This window comes from Electrophorus electricus, chromosome 6 (assembly GCF_041902795.1).
Source record: "Electrophorus electricus isolate QZ-2024a chromosome 6, ASM4190279v1, whole genome shotgun sequence".
Lineage (NCBI taxonomy): Eukaryota > Metazoa > Chordata > Actinopteri > Gymnotiformes > Gymnotidae > Electrophorus > Electrophorus electricus.
In genome coordinates this window covers 28,024,884-28,045,331 of record NC_137502.1, presented here as the reverse complement: position 1 = coordinate 28,045,331, position 20,448 = coordinate 28,024,884, and the positions used below count along the sequence as shown (strand labels likewise).

The 20,448-nt window shown below is 42.0% G+C and overlaps 1 protein-coding gene across 14 annotated transcripts in view; it reads left to right on the top strand.

Moving 5' to 3' along the window:
- The window catches only part of epb41a (erythrocyte membrane protein band 4.1a), a 55,346-nt gene that overhangs the window by 23,304 nt on the left and 11,594 nt on the right, over positions 1-20,448 (top strand). For 4 of the 14 annotated variants that reach the window (XM_081716251.1, XM_081716259.1, XM_081716250.1 and 1 more), the window contains 10 exons: positions 5,650-5,900; positions 6,169-6,246; positions 6,540-6,578; positions 7,519-7,581; positions 10,220-10,387; positions 11,185-11,238; positions 15,620-15,748; positions 18,023-18,118; positions 19,154-19,234; positions 19,556-19,677. In XM_081716251.1, the coding sequence (XP_081572377.1) occupies positions 5,650-5,900; positions 6,169-6,246; positions 6,540-6,578; positions 7,519-7,581; positions 10,220-10,387; positions 11,185-11,238; positions 15,620-15,748; positions 18,023-18,118; positions 19,154-19,234; positions 19,556-19,654 (1,058 nt within the window). In that variant the 3' untranslated portion in view covers positions 19,655-19,677. Of the gene's footprint in view, positions 1-5,649; positions 5,901-6,168; positions 6,247-6,539; positions 6,579-7,518; positions 7,582-10,219; positions 10,388-11,184; positions 11,239-12,697; positions 14,480-15,619; positions 15,749-18,022; positions 18,119-19,153; positions 19,235-19,555; positions 19,678-20,448 lie in introns of those variants that run through there. The other 10 variants (XM_081716252.1, XM_081716253.1, XM_081716255.1 and 7 more) reach the window with 10 other exon arrangements.

Below are 20,448 nucleotides of genomic sequence, written 5' to 3'. Positions count from 1 at the left end.
TAACTTTAAATCAGTGTCACTGGTTTTGTGAGTGTTGTCAGCAGAGTTGACAAGATGGTTCCTTGTTATCTCATTTAGCTCTTTTTTTGTTTCTTTTCCTAAGATCAACTCAGACAACAAGCTTGCATAGTCTCTTCTCAGCCCATAGTGTGAATAAACAGCTCTGTAAACTTTGAAATGATCTACTTTTATCTTAATTCAAAGACTCTGCACTTTTTCTCAACACCTTTAGTCCATTTTTCAGTCTCTGAATATTTTTTTTCTCTTAACAGTCCTCCCACCCAATCAGCACATGTTGGAGCTATGGGACATGAGTTTGGCCATGAAAACATTTTGATAAGCTGTTAAGATTTTGTCATACTTCTAGCCTCATTACATTTGGAACCTTCCACAACTACTTCATTGAACTGCAAAAAAATGAGGGGGTGTGTCCCAGTTGTTTACTATTCACTACTGCTATAAGGTATATACTATATACTGATCTTAATAGTATAGGGTTTGGCAGGGAATATTAACATACTACTCCGTTTGGTACTAACAGAATGTGATGCATTGCTATGCCAATATGCATCATTGCAAGCTGCAACTCGGTTACTTTCGATATGGGTATTACACCTAGAATAGTAATGCCTATAAACAAGTTAGAAACATTGTTTAAAAATATGGATAAGTTGGCTGAATGCAGATACCATCAGCTGCTAATTCTCTTGTTTACTTAGGCCAAACACTAGCTAAATTGCACAAATTAACATGCGGCTCAGACAGCTTTATTATATTTATAGTTTTATCAAATCTAAGTTGTAGTCACATATAAATACCCATTACCCTGACATGGTTACCACTCTCCCTTTTCTGTTTTGCAATCCATACTCACAAAACAACCTATTCTGAGTATACTTTGTGGATTTTTGAGTATACTCAACCTTGACACTTTTAACTATACAACAAAATACATTTCTCTTGGTTTATGTTAATCCTGTGGTGTAGAGTAACCATACACTTCTGCTGTTTTTTTCCCCCCCTGTATCTCCTGCATCAGGCATAAGGCCCAGGGAACCACTGTATTTTACTTTATCAAAGTCTTTGTCTGGAGGACCCCAGTATGACTCCCCGGCTTCAGACAACATCTTCCATGCCATGTCTTTATCCACTCACGTCATCTTCCATGCCATGTCTTTATCCACTCACGTCATCTTCCATGCCATGTCTTTATCCACTCACGTCATCTTCCATGCCATGTCTTTATCCACTCACGTCATCTTCCATGCCATGTCTTTATCCACTCACGTCATCTTCCATGCCATGTCTTTATCCACTCACGTCATCTTCCATGCCATCTCTTTATCCACTCACGTCATCTTCCATGCCATGTCTTTATCCACTCACGTCATCTTCCATGCCATCTCTTTATCCACTCACGTCATCTTCCATGCCATGTCTTTATCCACTCACAACAGAACAGAAAGCAGCATCTTATTTTCACTCCCTTTTGGCTGCACAGAGTACATAGACTAAAGGTCATACATTAAAATACCACACGTGTTAACGCTTTGCTTGAATAGGGAACTGCTTTCAAGGCTCACATGCTATAAGACAAAAACAAGAAATACACTGCCCTGCTTTTGCTTGAGTCCAGATCAGATCTGCAGGGAGCAAAACACTGGATAAGGCCCCATACCATGTTTCATTAATAGAGTAGAATTGTGCTTTTAGTTTATATACACATTTTTTTTAATCAGATAGGAGAAATTGCATTTCAATTCTTTGTTAAACAATGCAATTCCGTACTGATGCAGAAATCCCCCTAGAATAATACTTCTGTATGGGTTCATGAATACATTTATTTTATATTTAAATACCTCATGGACCTAACTTATTCATGTTGTCTATTCATGTTTAGTTGGCTCCAGGGTGTGGATAAGGGAAGCAGCCCGATACCCAAATGAAGACAATTCTGACAGAGCAACAGGGGTGTTATGTGATAGTGGTCCTTCACATTGCTCACACTTAGTTAAAACTGTTCATGGTACAAAATATTTTGGGGAAATAGAGGTAGCTTTTTTTTATTGATTCCCTTAGTGAAATTCCTATCTGCATTTAAATCATCCGGAGTGAATACATACATACACACCCACCCACCCACCCACACACATACCCAGAGCAGCAAGCAGCCACCTGCTGCAGTTCCTGCGGAGCAATTGGGGGTTAGATGCCTCGCTCAAGGGCAGTTCAACCATGGACATGGCTGGTGCAGGGGATCACACTGCCAGCCTTTCTGTCCCAGGCTCATTGCTCTAACCTTTAGGCCATGGTTGCCCCACTTCCCAAAAATACAGTATGAAGCAAATGATAAAAAACAGTGGTTTAGCTTTTTAAGCTTAATAACTTTTAGCAATCAGAAACAGGTTTTTTTTACAAGAGTGCTGACGCACACACAGAATTTGGTTGTTTGTAACTGTCAAGCAATATATATACATAACGTACAGATCAATGTACAGGACAACAATATAAAGTATAAATATAGCGTCAGTAGGTAGTAATAGCTATCAGTAATAGCTTTGTATGGAAGTGAAGTTGTGATGGAGCGCTATACAATGCATCATTGTAGTTGTGAGCAGTGTATTATGGCTCTCAGAGAAAAGAGAAGCAATGGCATAGCAGAAGGAACCAGTGAAGATGATGGCACAAGGAAAGAAACTGTTCCTGGGTCTACACGTTTTAGTATAAGGGTTCTGTAGCGTCTGCCTGAGGGGAGGAGTTGAAAAAAGTCGTGTCTGGGGTGTGAGGGATCTGTAATGATTTAGCCTGCCCATTTCCTGGTCCTGTCCTGTCCTTACTGTTCACTGCAGTGTGGTCCTGTCCTGTCCTTGCTGTTCACTTCAGTCTGGTCCTGTCCTGTCCTGTCCTTGTTGTTCACTGCAGTCTGGTCCTGTCCTGTCCTTGCTGTTCACTTCAGTCTGCTCCTGTCCTGTACTTACAGTTCACTGCAGTCTGTTCCCATCATGTTTAGTGGCTGATATGATCCTGACTGTGATGGATGTGCACTAGACAGATTCAAAGACTGCGGTGTAGAACTGACTCGACAGCTCCTTTCCCCAGCCTCACCTGCTGTTTCCTGTCTGTCAGGAAGCTGGTGATCCACTGACAGATGGTATCAAGCAAACACAAGATCAAAATGCAGCAACAAGTCAAAAACACTATCAACAACAATCTCTTCTCCAACAAGCCCTAAGCTGAGCCCTTCATCTCTTTCTCTTCCTTTTATATGGTCTTCTGCTCACTGGAAAACCTGGTACGGATAAGCATGGGGAATACTGGAGAGTCAGAGGCAAAACCTGGAACACTGGGAAGACAGACACACAGGTGGACATAACACTGTCAAGATGTTACGACATGTAGGGAAGTCCCATGTTGACTGTGTCATCCACTGACATCTTTGGCTGGCAGGCAAGCTGCAGAATGTCCAGCAGGTGACCTGTGACATTCTTCAGGTGGCTCAACACCAGTCGTTCAAAAGCCTTCATGACCACAAATGTCAAAGCAACAGGACTATAGTAATTCAGACGAGTGATGGAGGATTTCTTGAGGACCGGCATGATGTTGGAGCATTTGAAACAAGAGGAGACTTCACATATCTCCAGGGATCTGTTGAATATGTATGTGAAAATTGGAGCCAGTTGGTCAGTACATGTTTTAAGACAGGTAGGGAGACACCATCTGGACCTGGTGCTTTCCTGTTTTGTCTTTTTGTCTATGAAAGAGCCAGGACACAACCTCTTGAATACAGTCTGAGTGTCAGGTGGGGAGGGTAGGGGGCAGCCTGAGGTGTGGAGGGTGTCATTAACGTTGGACTAGTGTAAGTGGGGGTTGTAAGTTTGTCCCATTCAAACCTACAGAGGAAGACATTAAGGTCATAAGGCAGGATTGTATATGCCTTGGGGAGGTGGGGTGGCCTTCTGTAGCTTGTGATGTCATGTATTAGGGTTGTTTGCGGAAAACCTATTATTCCACTTTTCAGTGTAGCTTCTTTCAGTCACTGTCATCTCTTTCGTCAATTAGTTCCTGGGCTACTTGTACAGGGTTCTGTCTCCACTTCTGTAGGCATTCTCCTTGGCCTGGCAAAGTTGTCTTAGCCTGCCAGTGGACCATGGCTTATTATTATTGTGTGTGTGTGTGTGTGTGTGAGGTTTTGGTTGGCACACACAAGTCTTCACAAAAGCTGATGTAGGGTGTAGTGTAAGTCAGTTCGTCGAGGTTGCAAGTTGCAGCTTCAAAAACACCCGTTCAGGTTTGTCAAAACAGTCTTGCAGTTCCTGATTTGCCTCGCTTTGTGTCAATTTCTACACTGTTTTGAGCATAGTCATTGCAGATTTTGGTTTTTGCCTGCAGATTGGAATAAGATGAACCAAGCAGTGATTAGAATGATCTAAGGCTTCCATGGGGACAGGGTGATATGCATCTTTTAGACTTGTGTAGCAGTGATTCAGTGTATTATTATCTCTGGTGGGACAATTAATATGCTGTCTGTATTTTGGTAGCTCATGTTTTAATTTTGTCCCCAAGGATTATGAAAAGCTTTCACTTGATGAACAATGTCTCCAAGTTTAGGCTTCAGTATTTATTAAGTACTATACACCAGCCTTCATTGATAGGGCAGTGATAACTAAGTAGTTAAGGTACTTGATTAGTAACCAGAAGGTTGCTAGTTCAAGCCCTGCTGCCACTGTTGGCCCCCGAGCAAGACCCTTAACCCTCAATTGCATCAATTGTACTCAGTCATAATTGTATGTTGCTTTGGATAAAAGCATCAGCTGAATGATATAAATTCTGCTGCTTTCGTTTTCCCCGATAGCTTTTACACGATCAGCTCGGTATAGATTGAAGCCTGGCAGATGTAATCCACTGTCAGGGATGGATTTGTTGAGCTCAGGTTTCAGTGAAACAAAGGGCAGCCAAATGTGAAAAGACCTTGTTTGCCCTATTGAGGAGAAGCAGTTCATCCATTTTGTTGGGCAAGGAACAGTTTTGCCAGGTGAATCGATGGCAGTTCAGTTCAAAATCCCCACTGATCTAGCCTCACTAGTGCACTAGTTCGCCTCCCCCGTCGATATCGCCTCCATTTCCTGTATAGAGATGCTGATCCTCCGACTGATATCTCCAAGAAATTGTTTGGTTTTGTGAAGACTGGTGGAAAAATACCTTAGGTGGATTACCCGATTTTAATCAGTTTTTCTCTACTGAAATTGATCGGGATTGCATAACAGAACACACAGAGAATAAAGAAAAACAGAGTGCTAGAGAGTGTTGTGCTGAATTGTATTGTATTGTATTGTTGTACCCTGAAGCTAAATGCCATAACAAGTAAAATGTAAATGTAAATTGAATCATGAGGTGTCTAGTGATAGTGATCAGACACCATTTAAATATTTGATTTAAACACTTTTGGTAAATGATGGACCCAAACAGAGCTCTGGAAGATGAAAATCAATGTTGAAAAACTGCATGATCAAGAAGGCCTACACAAGTGGGGTCATTCAAAGAGCTTTGAATTACAGTGTGCTAGGCGATAACCACCCTAGTCATTTAAGAAATATAAAAAAGGCCTTTAACATGTTTTTCTCCTCTCTCTGTCCCACTACCTTTCTTCAGCAATGGTGTCAACCCCAGATAAGACGGCACGTCCTGTCAGCGCTCCGGTCATGTCCCCCATCTCCCCCAGCGATGTGGCTCCTTCCCCCGTGGTGACATCAGCGGCACGGCTGGAGCACAAGGATGCGGCCACGCCCACTAGTCGCCACTCTCGCTTGGGCGACAAGAAGGGCGAGGCAAAAACGGAGTGCCGTGTGACAGATGTCTCCAAAAAGCAGAGCACCAAACACGAGGGCACGCCTGAAATCAAGGTACTACGTATAGAAAACTTGTATATGAGCTATTACACCCCTGTACATGTTGATAGAGATCACATTATGTGCGCGTTGTGATTTATGTAAGAATTTTTACTGAATGGCTATTGACCAAGGGCTGTGAGAAAACTCCTTCAGTCACACAACATTCAGACCACGTCATGCTGTTAGTGAAAGGGCCAGTCTGTGCCCATCTCTGCTCGCTGTGGCAGCGGGCGCGAGTGTGCCCGTGAGTGTGCCCAGGGTGTGTTACTGTTTGCTGCAGCAGACGGTTGCCCGGCGCGAGAGGCGGCACCGTGGCGCCGCGGCCGAGACTGCCGCCAACGGGGAGAGAAAGAGCCAGGTGTGTGCACCAGGGTTTCAGCCACCTGCATGAAGCACATGCATGAACACGCTAGAACTGTACTGGAACCTGTAATGTATGCTTCACTGTTCAGATTGTGTAAAATCGTGCAGCCAGTAGGTTTCAGTTAATATGTTCACTTAACACAAAAATACTCATGTGGTTGTTTGATGCGTCAGGCCTTTAGATTGGGCAACATTAACCTCATCACGTCGTCTGACCTGAGTACCTTGGGTTAATAAGTGAGGGACTCTAATGTGGCTCTTTGTTCCCTCCTCCGGGGGCGTGGACAGTCCCCGCAACCGGATGCAGACATGGTGCGAATGCGGAAGGTTAGAACTCATTCCTACTTGGGTGTTCCAGCATGAGGAAGAAGCTGGCCTCCTTATCCTCACCCTCACTGCTCATCTTCCACTGTAAAAAAAAAAAAAAGAAAAGAAAAGAAAGGCAACCTGCCATTTTATTATTTTATTTCATCCTCCCCTCTGCCTGTGTGTCTGGCTCCGTTCATGCATGTATGAGAGCAGCGATACAAGCTGGCTCTGCATGGCTGCTGGATGCCGTTGTGTTCAGGTTGTGAGGATAAGCCACTGGGATCAAAGGTGTCGCTTTAGTTTATGAATTTGTTCTGTCGTTGAGGTTAAAGCACATGCTACCTTAGCTTACGTGCCGGTTTCTCCTTAATATAAATGTTTGACAACGTGAAATCATTTTCTGGGCTTTGGACAACACTGTATCAGTGTTGTTTAAAAAACATAAGACATGGGTCTAATTGTATTGGGGCTTTCTTTCATTTTCATATGAATTTGCAACATAGTTGTGATATTGCTGTTTTACTGAAATAATGCATATTATAATCGCCTCTATTATATACTCAATTAATAAACCATTAAATCTGCGTATGAGCAATGAGTGTCAAGAATTGATAATATGTAAGAAATGGAAACATTCCACCTTTCCATCACAGGGCATACCTTTTATTGAAAACAGACAAATGTTTAACCAACTCATGTACACACTATATGTCCAAACCCATCCCTTGGTCATCCAGACCCGTTGACCCCTCCACTCTGCTTTGCTGCACCTCTTGTAGTCCATTCACGTTTAATTTGGCACCAGAACTACATCTCCCATCTGCTCTGCACAGTGAATGTCACTGCAGGTCAAACAGTAAAAGTCACCTGATTTAAAACTGTGATTTCCGTTTATTTATTAATTTTTCTCTACACTGGGACACCACCAACTCTTCTTCTTCTTTTTTGTTTCTCACAGAAAAGAGCTAAGAAAATTGCGGGTGAAACTATTTATATCAGGCATAGCAATTTAATGTTGGAGGTTTGTATGAGGCATCTGGGGACTGTCCTTTGACTGTTTGCTGCTGCATGTCTTATTGCTTGTAAATGTTATGTTAAAATTTTTTTCTTGCATCAACTCTGTTCTCTTTTCAGTTCGTTTCAGCACAGCCTTCTTTCTTTTTCTTTCTTTCTTTCTTTCTTTCTTTCTTTCTTTCTTTCTTTCTTTCTTTTTCTTTCTTTCTTTCTTTCTTTCTTTCTTCTTACTTTAGTTTAATCCCAAACGTTTTGCATGCACTGTTTACTTCAGAAATTCCAATGCAAGTACTGGCTTCTCTTTGATTTAAATTTTACATTTTGATCTTGAATATCTTTTGGTTAACTACACGATTGGGAATGTTGTCTTTATATATATATATATATATATATATATATATATATATATATATATATATATATATATATATATATATATATATATAATATTAATATATATTTTATATATATATATATATATATATACACACACACACACACACACACACACACACACACTGTCACAGGTAATAACATTTATTTTATATTTTGCTTAATTTCCATTGCTGAATCAAGCTGGTAGTTGGATCTTAACACATGTGTTTGCTTTCTTTTAAGAACTTCTTAAAAGGATTTGTTTTGTTGCGAGGTGTACTGATTTCCAAATACATTCTCCAGCCTGGGGATGTTTAGATTTCTGACCACAATCTCCAGAGAACATTTTCAACAGCACATTCTCCAGAACAGATTGTCCAGAACACACATTCTCCATATTTCCAAGCATATTCTCCTATGCCTGCAAAAGTATTTTCTCACTCAGCATACCTGAAGATCATTACCGTTTCTCCAATCCTGCTGGGCTGCGTAGGCAGCTGACTTTGTAAATATTCTGACATTTCCATGAGAGGAGAAAAATGTGCATATTTGTTCAGCTTATTATATTTTGACATGTAATATATTACAGATGCATACTATATGGACATCCTTCCCAATCATATGCTGTCTTAGTTACTAAGTGATTGAGAGACTTAATCAAAGCTGTTGCTATTTTCATTGTGAAATCAAATCGTGATCAGTGTTATACCTTCCTGGAGACCTTTAAACTAAAGACTGGGCAACAATAACCTCATCTTGATCACATGTCTGACCTGGCACCCTTTTGCTGTCATGTCTGCTTCTGTTAAAACATGAGCTTTCCATTGGTATTCATTCCTCACCCATCATGACTGTCATTGACTCTGTATTGCTGTAATGAAATCTGAGTGTGATCAAACCTAATATCCTCTAGCACATTGCTTGGAGAGTTTTTTTGTTGCTTAAATGAATGTCAGGGTTTTTTTGTTTGTTTTTTGACGAAAAACCACTTTAGAGTAATGTAGCTTTGATATATTTACTGAAGCATTTTTCAAGGTTTGTTGGATACATAAATGACATAAATACAGAAGTGTTGTCCTTAACAGTCATGCTGGATCGGACTCCCAAGCTTTGTGTGCATAAGGATTTTAACTCCATCCCTGCAAATGTGTACTCACAGCTTCTGAAACATTCATGTTCAGATCTGCTTCTGCCTCCACATCACAGGTCACCAGGTACATGGGGAACCTTTTGGATACAGAGGGGTAGTAGTTGAGAACCAGTCTGTTCCTGCAGCTACATCATAGGTCACCATAAATGGAGAACCTTTGATTGTGAACTTCTAATTGCCAGTAGGCCAGTAACCAAATAACCAATATCAGAGCCATTAGCTGCACTGGAGTTACATGGCTGTGTGTTAGAAAGCCTCAGTAATGGGCGCTATATATTTTAGCAATAATGTTACTAGAAAGCTGTTAGCAAAATGAATAAACCGAAGATAAGGCCCTGCATAGGACTCAAAGGGATATTTAAGATCTGGTGACATGTGAGGCAGTGTAGCAGAGGAGAGCTAGGCTCTCGTGTGAGTGTTTCATTGTCCTTCAGCGACCTGATGTCATTCTGTGGACCACTGGGGCATGTTTGGCCTCTCTCCAAATTTTTAGACAGCACTCTATTGAAGGAGCTGTTGTATTCAACAAAGGGGAAAGAGGATGAGTATAGCATTATAATGAATGAAGTAAAGAAATGGAGAGAGTGGTGCCTCGCTGGTGCATGGTTGATCTTGCCATATGCTTACTTCTCTTTGCGTGTGAAGAGCTTGTGAATTATTTGTGCAGTGGTGAGCAGCTCCTGTCCTGGAGAAGCATAGGGCAAAAAAGTTGAACACTAAATAATTAGCTGGACAGTTATCAGAATAACAGAGCAGGGAAGGCCTACAGCGCCTTGCTGACCCTTGAGGACAGGTGCTGCCCATTTTCTCACTAGACGTCCCATGGAATGTCGCTGCTTTTCAGAATGGATTAATCACGTTCATAGCACAGAAATAATGAAATGTCTCCTTTCTCATTCCTCCTTTCTCAAACTTCTCTGGCCCTACACTCTCAAAATCCTCCTTTGTTCTGTTCATTTCTTTCTATGCTATATTTCTATCCACTCACTCTTTTTGTCTGCAAATCTTCTCGTCCGTTCATTACCTTGTCCTGCCCCTCCCTTCTGTCTCTCTCTCTTCTCCTGCTTTGTATTTTTTTCCCTCCTCTGCCATCCCCTTCTTCTCTCTCTTTCTCTCTCAGGACCTGGATAAGACTCAGACAGAGATCATGCGTCACCACAGTAGCATCAGTGAACTGAAGCGCAGCTTCATGGAGTCTGTACCAGCACCGCGGCCCAGCGAGTGGGACAAGCGGCTGTCCACACATTCGCCCTTCCGCACGGCCAGCATCAACGGCCAGCCTGACGCGGTGAGTGCCCGATCAGGGCTCTGGCTCGAAGGTCATAAGTGAAGAAAACACCTTTATATTAGCTCTTAATGTGGTAATACATGAAGATGAAAGAGGTCATCCTGAATCCTTAGTTAAGGATATATGAGCTCACAATAATCTTTTATGTTCACGTCTGTGTATTGTTGTATAGTATCTATGTGGGGACTGAACAACTACTAAATAAGGAGCTGTATTAAATAAGGAGCTGTATTAAGTGCCCTTTATAAAGGCATCTGTGTATTAGAAGTTTAGGATGAGCATCAGAAATATGAATTGCTCTGAATGATTTAATCCACTTGGTGGCACTCTCATTATTGTGATCTTCATAAGAGCATCAGTCTGAAGTTCATAGGAAGGACAGTGAGTGTTGTAAATCTATTTCTGGAGCTTTCTAAGCAGAACTGTTAGACATTAAGCTTTTCCAAATGCTATTTTATTTACAAAGACATTCTCTCAGACTTTTTGTTTAGATATAGTGTCAGTGAAACTCTGGGACAAAAAAATTCTGTCTGCTGTGAGGGTTTTTTTGTCTTCTTTGAAATTACAAGCATCAAGTTCTCCTTTACAGTCAGAGCTTGTAATTGTGAAATACTTTTGTGACATTGTGATTCTAGCTGCTCATCGTAGTGTGTGAGAGTTTGATTTGGCTGACCTGTTGCAGAAATAGCCCCCAAATATGGATATATGTAACAAATACCATGGCTGTGTGATGACACTTTGAAAAATGTAAAAAAAAAATCTATAAAATGTGTGTGTGTGTGTGTGTATACATACAGGTGCAGAAGCCCACTCTTCCACCTGTACGCAGAGTGGTGAGTGGTGTATCAGAGGTAAAGGTACTCTTATTTGGTCTTTACTGGCCGGGCTGTGGCAAGCAATCAGAATGGACTGGCGTTTCTTTATGATGATAAAGAACGGTGCAAAACAATAGCACATCTGGTCGCTAGACGCTATGGCCATGGCAGAGTTAGAGCAGCAGCTGTCCTCAACACAGTGCCGCTGACCCTGCCCCTCCACTGCGAAACCTGCCCCTCTACTGCTGCCTCTGCTCTCTGAATGGCTGCTACCAGCTTACGTCTCTGTGCTTGATCTGCCAATCGCATGGCTGAGTTCACTCTGCATACCGAAGCTGCATGACCATGTGTTGTTATATTGTACACGAGAATCAAAGAAAAAGTCTTATTGAAGAAGTACAGAAAAGACAAAGAATCAACCGAAGATGACGAACTGACCCGTCCTCTCCGTGTCAACGTCATCTCACTGTCACCTTTCTATCTCCCCCCACACCCTCAATGACCGTCTTACTGTTTTGTGTTCTCTCAATCCTTTTCCGCCCTTCCGTCATTGTTCATTTTGTTCTTCTTTCCTCTTTGCTGGCCGTTCTCCTCTCAAAGTCCCGTTGTGGGTCCCAGACAAACCCTCCCCACCCTCGCTCACTTTTCTCTCCATCTCCGTTACCAATCTGCTCTCCAAACGCAGGGCTGCGTGGAGATCCTGAGAGAGGAGTTTGTTCTCCTGCTTCCTGGCCCTCCTCAGCAGAGGCTTGCTGCACCATGTGCCAGTCTCAAACCTGAGACACTGCACACGTCTGCGCACGCACGTCCAGTCACCTTCCACGTCTGCACACACACGCACTTAGTCACCTTACACGTGCAAAACGACGCACATCACTGGATCCATGGTTCTAGTTCTATTCTCACGACTCCTATAAAAGCACACAACTCTTATTGTAAATCAAGGGGCATACGTGCTGCGCTTGAGTGACTGCTATTATCATTATCAGGTATTTCAAGTTGTTTTCAAGTTTGGTGGCTCCCATGTTTGGCTGTCTTCAGAATCCAGCCATGACTCCTGGATGAATAGCAAGGATGCTGCATTAGTGATGTGGTTGAGCAGAAACCTGCAGTTTTTTATGGCATTTCTCTCCCTCAGTGACAGATGCTGCACTGCCAAATTGGGTTTGCACTAGTGTTTTACTGTATCTGCCAAATATAAATACCGGTTTTAGTCACGTTTTAGCCATGGAGCAAAAATCCATAAAAACCCTCCAGCTGAGCACCACTGTTGCTATAAGGCTTCAGAGTGTTCAGTCCTTTCTCGTCTCCTCACTGCCACCACATACCGGAAAACTGCTACCTAATTCATACTTCCGATCAGAAGCCTTCCATATCTGCTCTCCTCTCATCTCCACTCCTCCATTCCCCAGTGTCTGTCATCCAACTCACCACCCCCTTCCTCATGTCTGTTCATTGTTCTGTGTCTCTCTTGGTCTCCTGTTGCCCGGCACAGCGTTGGAGGCGTGCTATGGCCAGGTGCACCCGAGAGCAGGTAAGAGTCAGGTGGGCACCCACACTTGGTGCTCCGTCCCTCCTGCAGCACAGGACGGAGGACGAGGAGGATGACGACAATGAGGACAATGATGGTGGCATTGCTAATGAGAGTGACAAAGTAGAAGACGCTCGGGGACATGCTCTGCGTGTGTCCATTGCTGTGCTAGAAGAGGAGGAGAGGAACGTAGTCCAACCATGCCAGCTGTTGCCTGGGGCCCTGCGCCACTCACGTCTGTCCTTCCTCCTGAGCAGCACTCTGCTGGTGCTCCTCACTCTGTGGTGGCTCATCTTCTTCTAAGCACCATCTTAAAAGCAGAAGAGGAGGGCGGGGGAACACTGAGCCTTCCAGGAAAGACCACACTGTAGAACTGAGTGGGAGAGGCTGACAGTCTGTTCTGTTTACTGCTGTGAGTGTCTGGATTCGCTTGGATCTAAACCCATTTTACCTTGGCTTGAATAAGTTTTTAATGAGACTATTATAATGACAATTGCTCCATAAGGCCTGGGGTTATCCAGTGAGCTCTGTTATTCAACAGTTTGCAAGGGTTATTTGTGACAAAAGACCACTTGCCAAGGAGGCTGTACTAATTTCTAAGAAACAAGTTTTGTTGACTGTCAAAAAGCATTTTTCCAGCTGAGCTCTGTATCCACTACTCGAAGTTTCAGTTTTAGCACCAATTATATTCTACATTGTTGTCTTTTTTGTTGCTGTTAAGTTTGCATTGGACAGCCTGTCAGGTAGGCGGCAGCAGCAGTAGAGTTCATAGAATAGTTTTCCACCAACCACACTGTGTTTCTCTGACACTAGGACAGTCCCTTAGAAACTGTTGCACTCTGCACAGCTCCTGTGTAAATCCTGGGTGTATTGGCAGTATGTGAGTGGTGCAGTGAACATCTGTCTAACAGTTCCCACAGCTGCGTGTTTTTGATGTGTGTGGTCTGAGTAGGACAACCTATCAGGTGATGTTTAAAACACCACACACACACAGTGGTTCGGTAGGGCATGGTGTGCTTTTAAACAACTATTGCATACCACAACGTAAACAACCTTGATAAGTGTTCCACTGCCATTGGTGGAATGTAGCTCCCTTTGCGTAGATTAAATTCCATGTGTGTGTGGTAACTATCAGACCTCCTGGAAGGACAAGCAGCAAAATGCAAAGAAATTGAAAGATTCATCATAGATGTGGTAGTGGCTTTTACTAAGGTGCTGGTTAAGCTTTAGTTGGACCATCATTGGAATCTGATCATCAGTTCTGTTGCATTTGAATCCTTTTATGGTATGCATGTCATTTTAGAGGTGCCAGAAGTACCACTTTTCCTGTTGTATATGTGATATACAGTATGAAATATTGTTGTTGCAATGATTCATGCTTTTTTTCCCACAATTTGTGATGATGAAAGATTGTCTTTGAAAATTCATTTTCAGTAGCTATTTATTGCACAGTGAGAGCTCACTGTGGATGTTCCTGAATTTTCCACAGCAGAATCATTCTTCATTTAAATTGCATTGATCGTAAAATAGAATACGTTTGACTCTGAAGAATATCTACCAATGTCTGCAATTTATAGGTTGCTATTTCTAGATGGCTGTGAAGATGTGATCGAGGGTATTCACTGTGAAAACAATTTCTGTAAGATGGCTTTCCTGATTTAATTTGTTTTTTTGTTTGTGTACCCTCTCTGAGTCAGACAAGGTGGTGACATCTTAGAACAGAATATCTGGTTATGGAAAATAAATGTAAATACAACTTTCAGGTTTGGGGTTTCACTAATTATGAGTATTTCCCCCTCTTTCCCCCTTTAAACATGTTTGGAATGATAGTAATGAGTGTAATGAAGAAACATTAGCACTTCTTTCTGAGGCTAATCCACCCATTTCTCCTCTTTTGAGAGAGTGCCCTACCCCCTTTTTAATTTCACTCATAACTCTGAGATGAAACACTTGCAGGCCTCTAATTACATGAGCCGTAGTGGGGAGTTGTGCTTTTCAAAATGCCATGTGCTGTGTTGAGGGCTTGGAACTGATACTGCAGCCATTTCAGCAAAAAAAAAAACGAACTCCTTTTACTGACATGGAGCCTGGCAATAAAATACTTTAAAGCCAAGTTAAAGTAATACACGAAAACATTGGTTTGCATAATCTGCATATCTGACCTGAGGAGTTTGGGTAATGAATGTACTACTGGACTCCTCTAAGGTCCACTGTGTATACAGAAAGACTGCATTGTGTAAGATGCGGACCTCACCCTCCTAGGACTGCATCTTGTGTGTGTGTGTGTGTGTGTGTGCGTGTGTGTGCGTGTGTGTGTGTGTGTGTGTGTGTGTGTGTGTTCCTCTGCGATGATCATGTCAGGATGTGACTGCTCCACTGGAATGTTGGCTTTACACTCTGTAATTACAGTGTATAGACAATTTGATTTTGTTGTTGATTATTTAGTCACCAGGAAGAGAAAATATTGCTGTTGTCTCTACATTCTGACATTATAAAGACAGTGTGTGCCATGCAGGGATCAAAGAGAGCTGCACAGAATGTAATAAGGTTTGCATTTAACTTAGAGGAAGAGGATGATTGCATTGGCCCATGGTTCTGTGCTTCACTTTTCTAACTTAATTAGCCTCCCATAGGTTTATGTTGAAAGATGGAAAGGCTGATCTTGATTGTGTAGACTAGAGGACTGATCATTAGTTTTAGATTTAGATATCCAGTGATGCATTTAAGGAATTTATATAAGCTCATTACATACTTTAAATTGGATAGCAGCTAATATTTTGGTATTAAAGACCCTGAGTGATCTTACAGCCGCTGCAGGTGTCACAGTGCATGAGTTGCAGAATGAGAGCTCCCCACTCACTGTTTCTGTGTTGACTTCCCTCACAGTCGCCTGTGGTGAAGATGCATACAATCACCATTTCTGATGTTACCAACTCCCTGCGCGGTGAAATCGCCACCAAGGAGGTTCCGATAGTGCACACTGAGACCAAGACCATTACCTATGAATCTGCTCAGGTGAGGGTTAGAGTGTTGGTGGTAGGCTGTTTGTGGCTTCCATGGCTATGGTTGGAGAGCTCTGGTGTCACATGGTGAAGAAGTTGTAATTTTTGAGCACAGGTATGTAGTTTGGTTGTACTGTAGGTAAGTTTACTGGGTTCCTGTTAGTTCCTGTTTGGTAATCCTCCTCCACCCCATGACCAAACTGCTTGCTATGTCACACAGTTGCATGACACATTTGTTGCCTTCCATCCCATAATGGGCCAAAAGCCCAGTGCACTAACAGAAGGCCCTTTCTCTTTTTAAATGTTGTTAAATCTGGGTTGTACACACCATGCAGTTTTAATTTTTTCCATTTAAAAATTTCATGGAATTTAATCAAAATTTGGCTTGGTTTTTCATTCCGTGCATACAGACGATAGATGGGATGGGTAAACATTTTCGGGTTGAGTACAATCTGCCTAATTTGAAAGTTTATATATCATGGGAGAGGCCCTCAGAAGAGACAGAAACATGTAATGCAATTTTAATTTTCGATACACTGTTTTGAACTTCACAGTTTTTATGGTAGCTTGTGGCTTAACTACTTTAATTTTTAAAGTTTGACCAACACTGAACAGTTTGCTCACTTGTAGTATATTCTTAATATAGCCCTATAAGCAATTAGCAAATCGCTTAAGAAAACAGATTATAGCCCTATATTCAATTAGCAATTAGCAAATCCTGTCATAGATGAAATGATTTCTACCTTTTCTCTTCAGGGTAAGTTTGCTGGTCAAAGAGTCAGAGAGGGGGCAGGGGGATCTGCATTTAATTGCCTGTAGACAGTTCTGTGTTATCTTTCATATTGGTTTCACTCTTGGTTACACTCTTGCACTCTCAGAAAATGGGTCATGTGGCAACCAATAAGCAGCAGGTGTTTGTATGTTTTTGTTTCTGCATATACCTTGAGCTTTATGCTGGTGTTGGAAGATGCCCTAGTCATTGTTGCCTGCGTTATGAACCACCACTGGTTCTCATACAGGTATGGGTAATATGGAATTAGAATTGGATTTCTAGATCTTACTAATTATGGGAAAGTACTGCTTTTTCTGAACTGTAGTCACAATTCAGAGTGCAGAACAATGTATTAATACATCGACAATGTAATATAACTTCCTCTGGGTTACATTAATTGCAGCCAGTTGCTACATGATTATTAGTTTATTAGTTAGTTATTAGTTAGTCTAGAAGGAAAAGCTATGCCACAAAATGGGGATCAATTGTCAAATCAAGGAATAAAGGATGGTTTAAAGAGGTGCATAACGGTGCAGCATCCCTTTTAATGTACATGCAAGGGGAAAGACAGTATTCCCTTAGAGCAACATCCTCAACTCCTGCAAGATGTTGTTTCCTAGATGTTGACAGTGGCATCTTCTAACTGGGATTTTTAGAGATATTGTCATGATTTGTCATATCATGCCATTATTAAGGCATAAAAATGTAAATTTCCTTCAGAATTCACATTGAGCACTCAAAGTTTAATGACAACCATGTTGTAACTCTAGGACTTATATTTTTGTAATATATGTTGTAACATTGGGCCATATTTGTATTGTGCTTTAAATGAAAAAGAGTTCCCCTTGTGTGATGAATGTGTGGTTTCACTGGACAAATAACTTGCGCTTTTGCTGTTTTTACATTTGTTTATATGAGTTACAAGCTAGACATGCAGTGGTCACGTTAGTATAACAAGCTACTGCAAATACAGTATGTTTAAAGGCCTTTACATGTAGGTGTTAAAAGTAGTGGATTAATGAGTTCATGATATCTTAGGTCATTGTATCATGAACTGTTAAATTTCTTAAAAAATTGAATTAGTGTGGAAGATTGAAATACAATAATTTGTAGGAACTTTGAGTTCAAATGCAGATGACATCACAGCCTTCAGTCCAAGAGGGTATAACTGGCTCAGTTGTCTGGGTGGGAAGGATGACGTAATTCCCTCTCTCCCTGTTGCTTAATGCAACACTAGCCAAATGTCCAGAACTGGCCATTTAGCACTTTCAGCAGTTAGAGCAAAATGTGATTGTTGGCTGCTTGTATTGCAGAGGAAGCACATTAACTCAGTGCTCAACTATCCCACCCCCCGGTTGGGAGCCATAGTGCGGCGTGGGAGACCTGGATAGCAGGGTGGGATTGAGTCCAAAAAAGTTTGGATTGAAAGAAGTTTGTAGTTTTATTTGCTGAAACGTTGTTTTGCAAAGTTGTTTTTTATGGTCCTTAGCTGGGGTATCTGTGTGTTTCTGTTAGCCTGATGCCCTGGCAGAGAAGGAAGGGTTGCTGCTCAGTGCGCAGACCATCACCTCTGAGACTGTGAGCACCACCACCACCACACAGATCACTAAGGTGAGAGCCTCCATGTCTTCATTAATGATGTTCTCCACAGCGAGCAGCAGTCAGTGAGTAAATGCTACAGTGTAATCTCTGGTTCTAAATCTTGGCGTAACTGGATTAAGGCCTGACCTTTTAGATATTTATGGTCCTTAACTTCATTTTTCATATTCTTTGGCACTTACTTTCTCTGTTTATAAATATTTGTAGTGCAAAGCAGAGATTTAGTAAATGTTTCTGTAAATTAGTTGGTCCTTTCAGTAAGATCTCTGTCTGCCTTAAGAATGTAAAGGTGGCACACATTTTTAACCTCTCTAATAGCAAATGAACTGACAGAGGTGTTGTCTTGGTATTCTAAACAATTGCTGTAAATGTTGTATAACTGCAGTTTTCCAGGGTGTAAACAAATATTTGAGAGAATATATGCTGACATAAGATCTGTTTCACAGTTAAGACTTGCTGACTAGCCAGAATGGCCTCACATGTTATTAGGAAGAAAATGATTCATTTGGCCTCTAGGATCCTCAGGGGACTTGAACTGTGCTCTTTTTATGGGTCACTGCTCTAACTGTACTGAGAGAAGAAGCTGGCTACAGTCTTAATAAACAGAATGTATTAACTCCTCTAATACTCGCGGGCCCTTTCGAGAAGCATCAAAAACCCCTCAGTGTGCAGGAGAATGGAAGTAGATGTTGAGCTGAGTTTTGAAGGGGAACAGCGAGGGACAGGAGCAGAGATACTAGGATAATGTGTTCCATAATTTGGGGGTCATGCCACTGAAAGATCTGCCAAAGCAATGACAAGTATGAATTTTGGAACAGACAAAAGACCTATATTGGAGGACCTAAGTGGTCAGGAAGGGCAGTACGGGTGCAGGACCATGTCAAGATTTGTATGGCAGCAGGAGGAATTTAAACTGAATGCAAAACAGTACAGGTGGCCAGAATTAGAATTGGGGTGATATAAACTGATTTTTAGAGTGAGAGAGTACTCCAGCAGCTGTACTTCTACTAGTCTGTTACTCTGTTGCCACCTTCACTACTTTCTCAGACGGTGAAAGGAGGAATCTCAGAGACCAGAATTGAGAAAAGGATTGTGATCACCGGGGACACTGAGATTGACCATGATAAGGTAATAATCTCCATTCTCGTCTGCATTGTTTACGACTGGTATATTTGAACTGTATTTTTTATTGTTTTGAGTGCCATGTATTTTTCTTAATTCAGTATGGTATATGTACAGTAGCAATGATAGTGTACCTGTCTTGCTCAAAGTGACAAACATCCTTAATTACTGATAGTCATCCCACTGCACTATGAGAAATTAGCGTTGTCATAGTTATTTATGGATTTGCTGATCAGAATTTGCCTAATGGTCAATAAGTATGTATTGTTCTATAGATATTAGTATTTTATGCAGTTGAGTTTGATTTCTCCTCTGTCTGTTCATAAGGCTTTGGCTCAGGCCATAAAGGAAGCAAAGGAACAGCACCCAGACATGTCTGTCACTAAAGTAGTGGTGCATCAGGAAACTGAGATCACCCCAGAATAAGAGACCCTCCAAAACACACGCAGGTAAGAATCAGAAAAGGGTATGCGCGCGCACGTGTGTGTGTGTGTGTGTGTGTGTGTGTGTGTGTGTGTGAGAGAGAGAGAGAGGGTGTGTCTGATGGAAGGGGAAGTGAATGTGTGTTTGTGTGCGTGCACATGTATGTGCATGTGTATGTATACATGCGTGTGTGTGTGTGTGTGTGTGTGTGTGTGAGAGAGAGAGATAGAGGGTGTGTCTGATGGAAGGGGAAGTGAATGTGTGTTTGTGTGCGTGCACATGTATGTGCATGTGTATGTATACATGCGTGTGTGTGTGTGTGTGTGTGTGTGTGTGTGTGTGTGTGTGTGTGAGAGAGAGAGAGAGGGTGTGTCTGATGGAAGGGGAAGTGAATGTGTGTTTGTGTGCGTGCACATGTATGTGCATGTGTATGTATACATGCGTGTGTGTGTGTGTGTGTGTGTGTGTGTGTGTGTGTGTGTGTGTGTGAGAGAGAGAGAGAGAGGGTGTGTCTGATGGAAGGGGAAGTGAATGTGTGTTTGTGTGCGTGCACATGTATGTGCATGTGTATGTATACATGCGTGTGTGTGTGTGTGTGTGTGTGTGTGTGTGTGTGTGTGTGTGAGAGAGAGATAGAGGGTGTGTCTGATGGAAGGGGAAGTGAATGTGTGTTTGTGTGCGTGCACATGTATGTGCATGTGTATGTATACATGCGTGTGTGTGTGTGTGTGTGTGTGTGTGTGTGTGTGTGTGTGTGTATGCAAGTTGGTGTGTAGCTGCATGATGCAACTTTCATG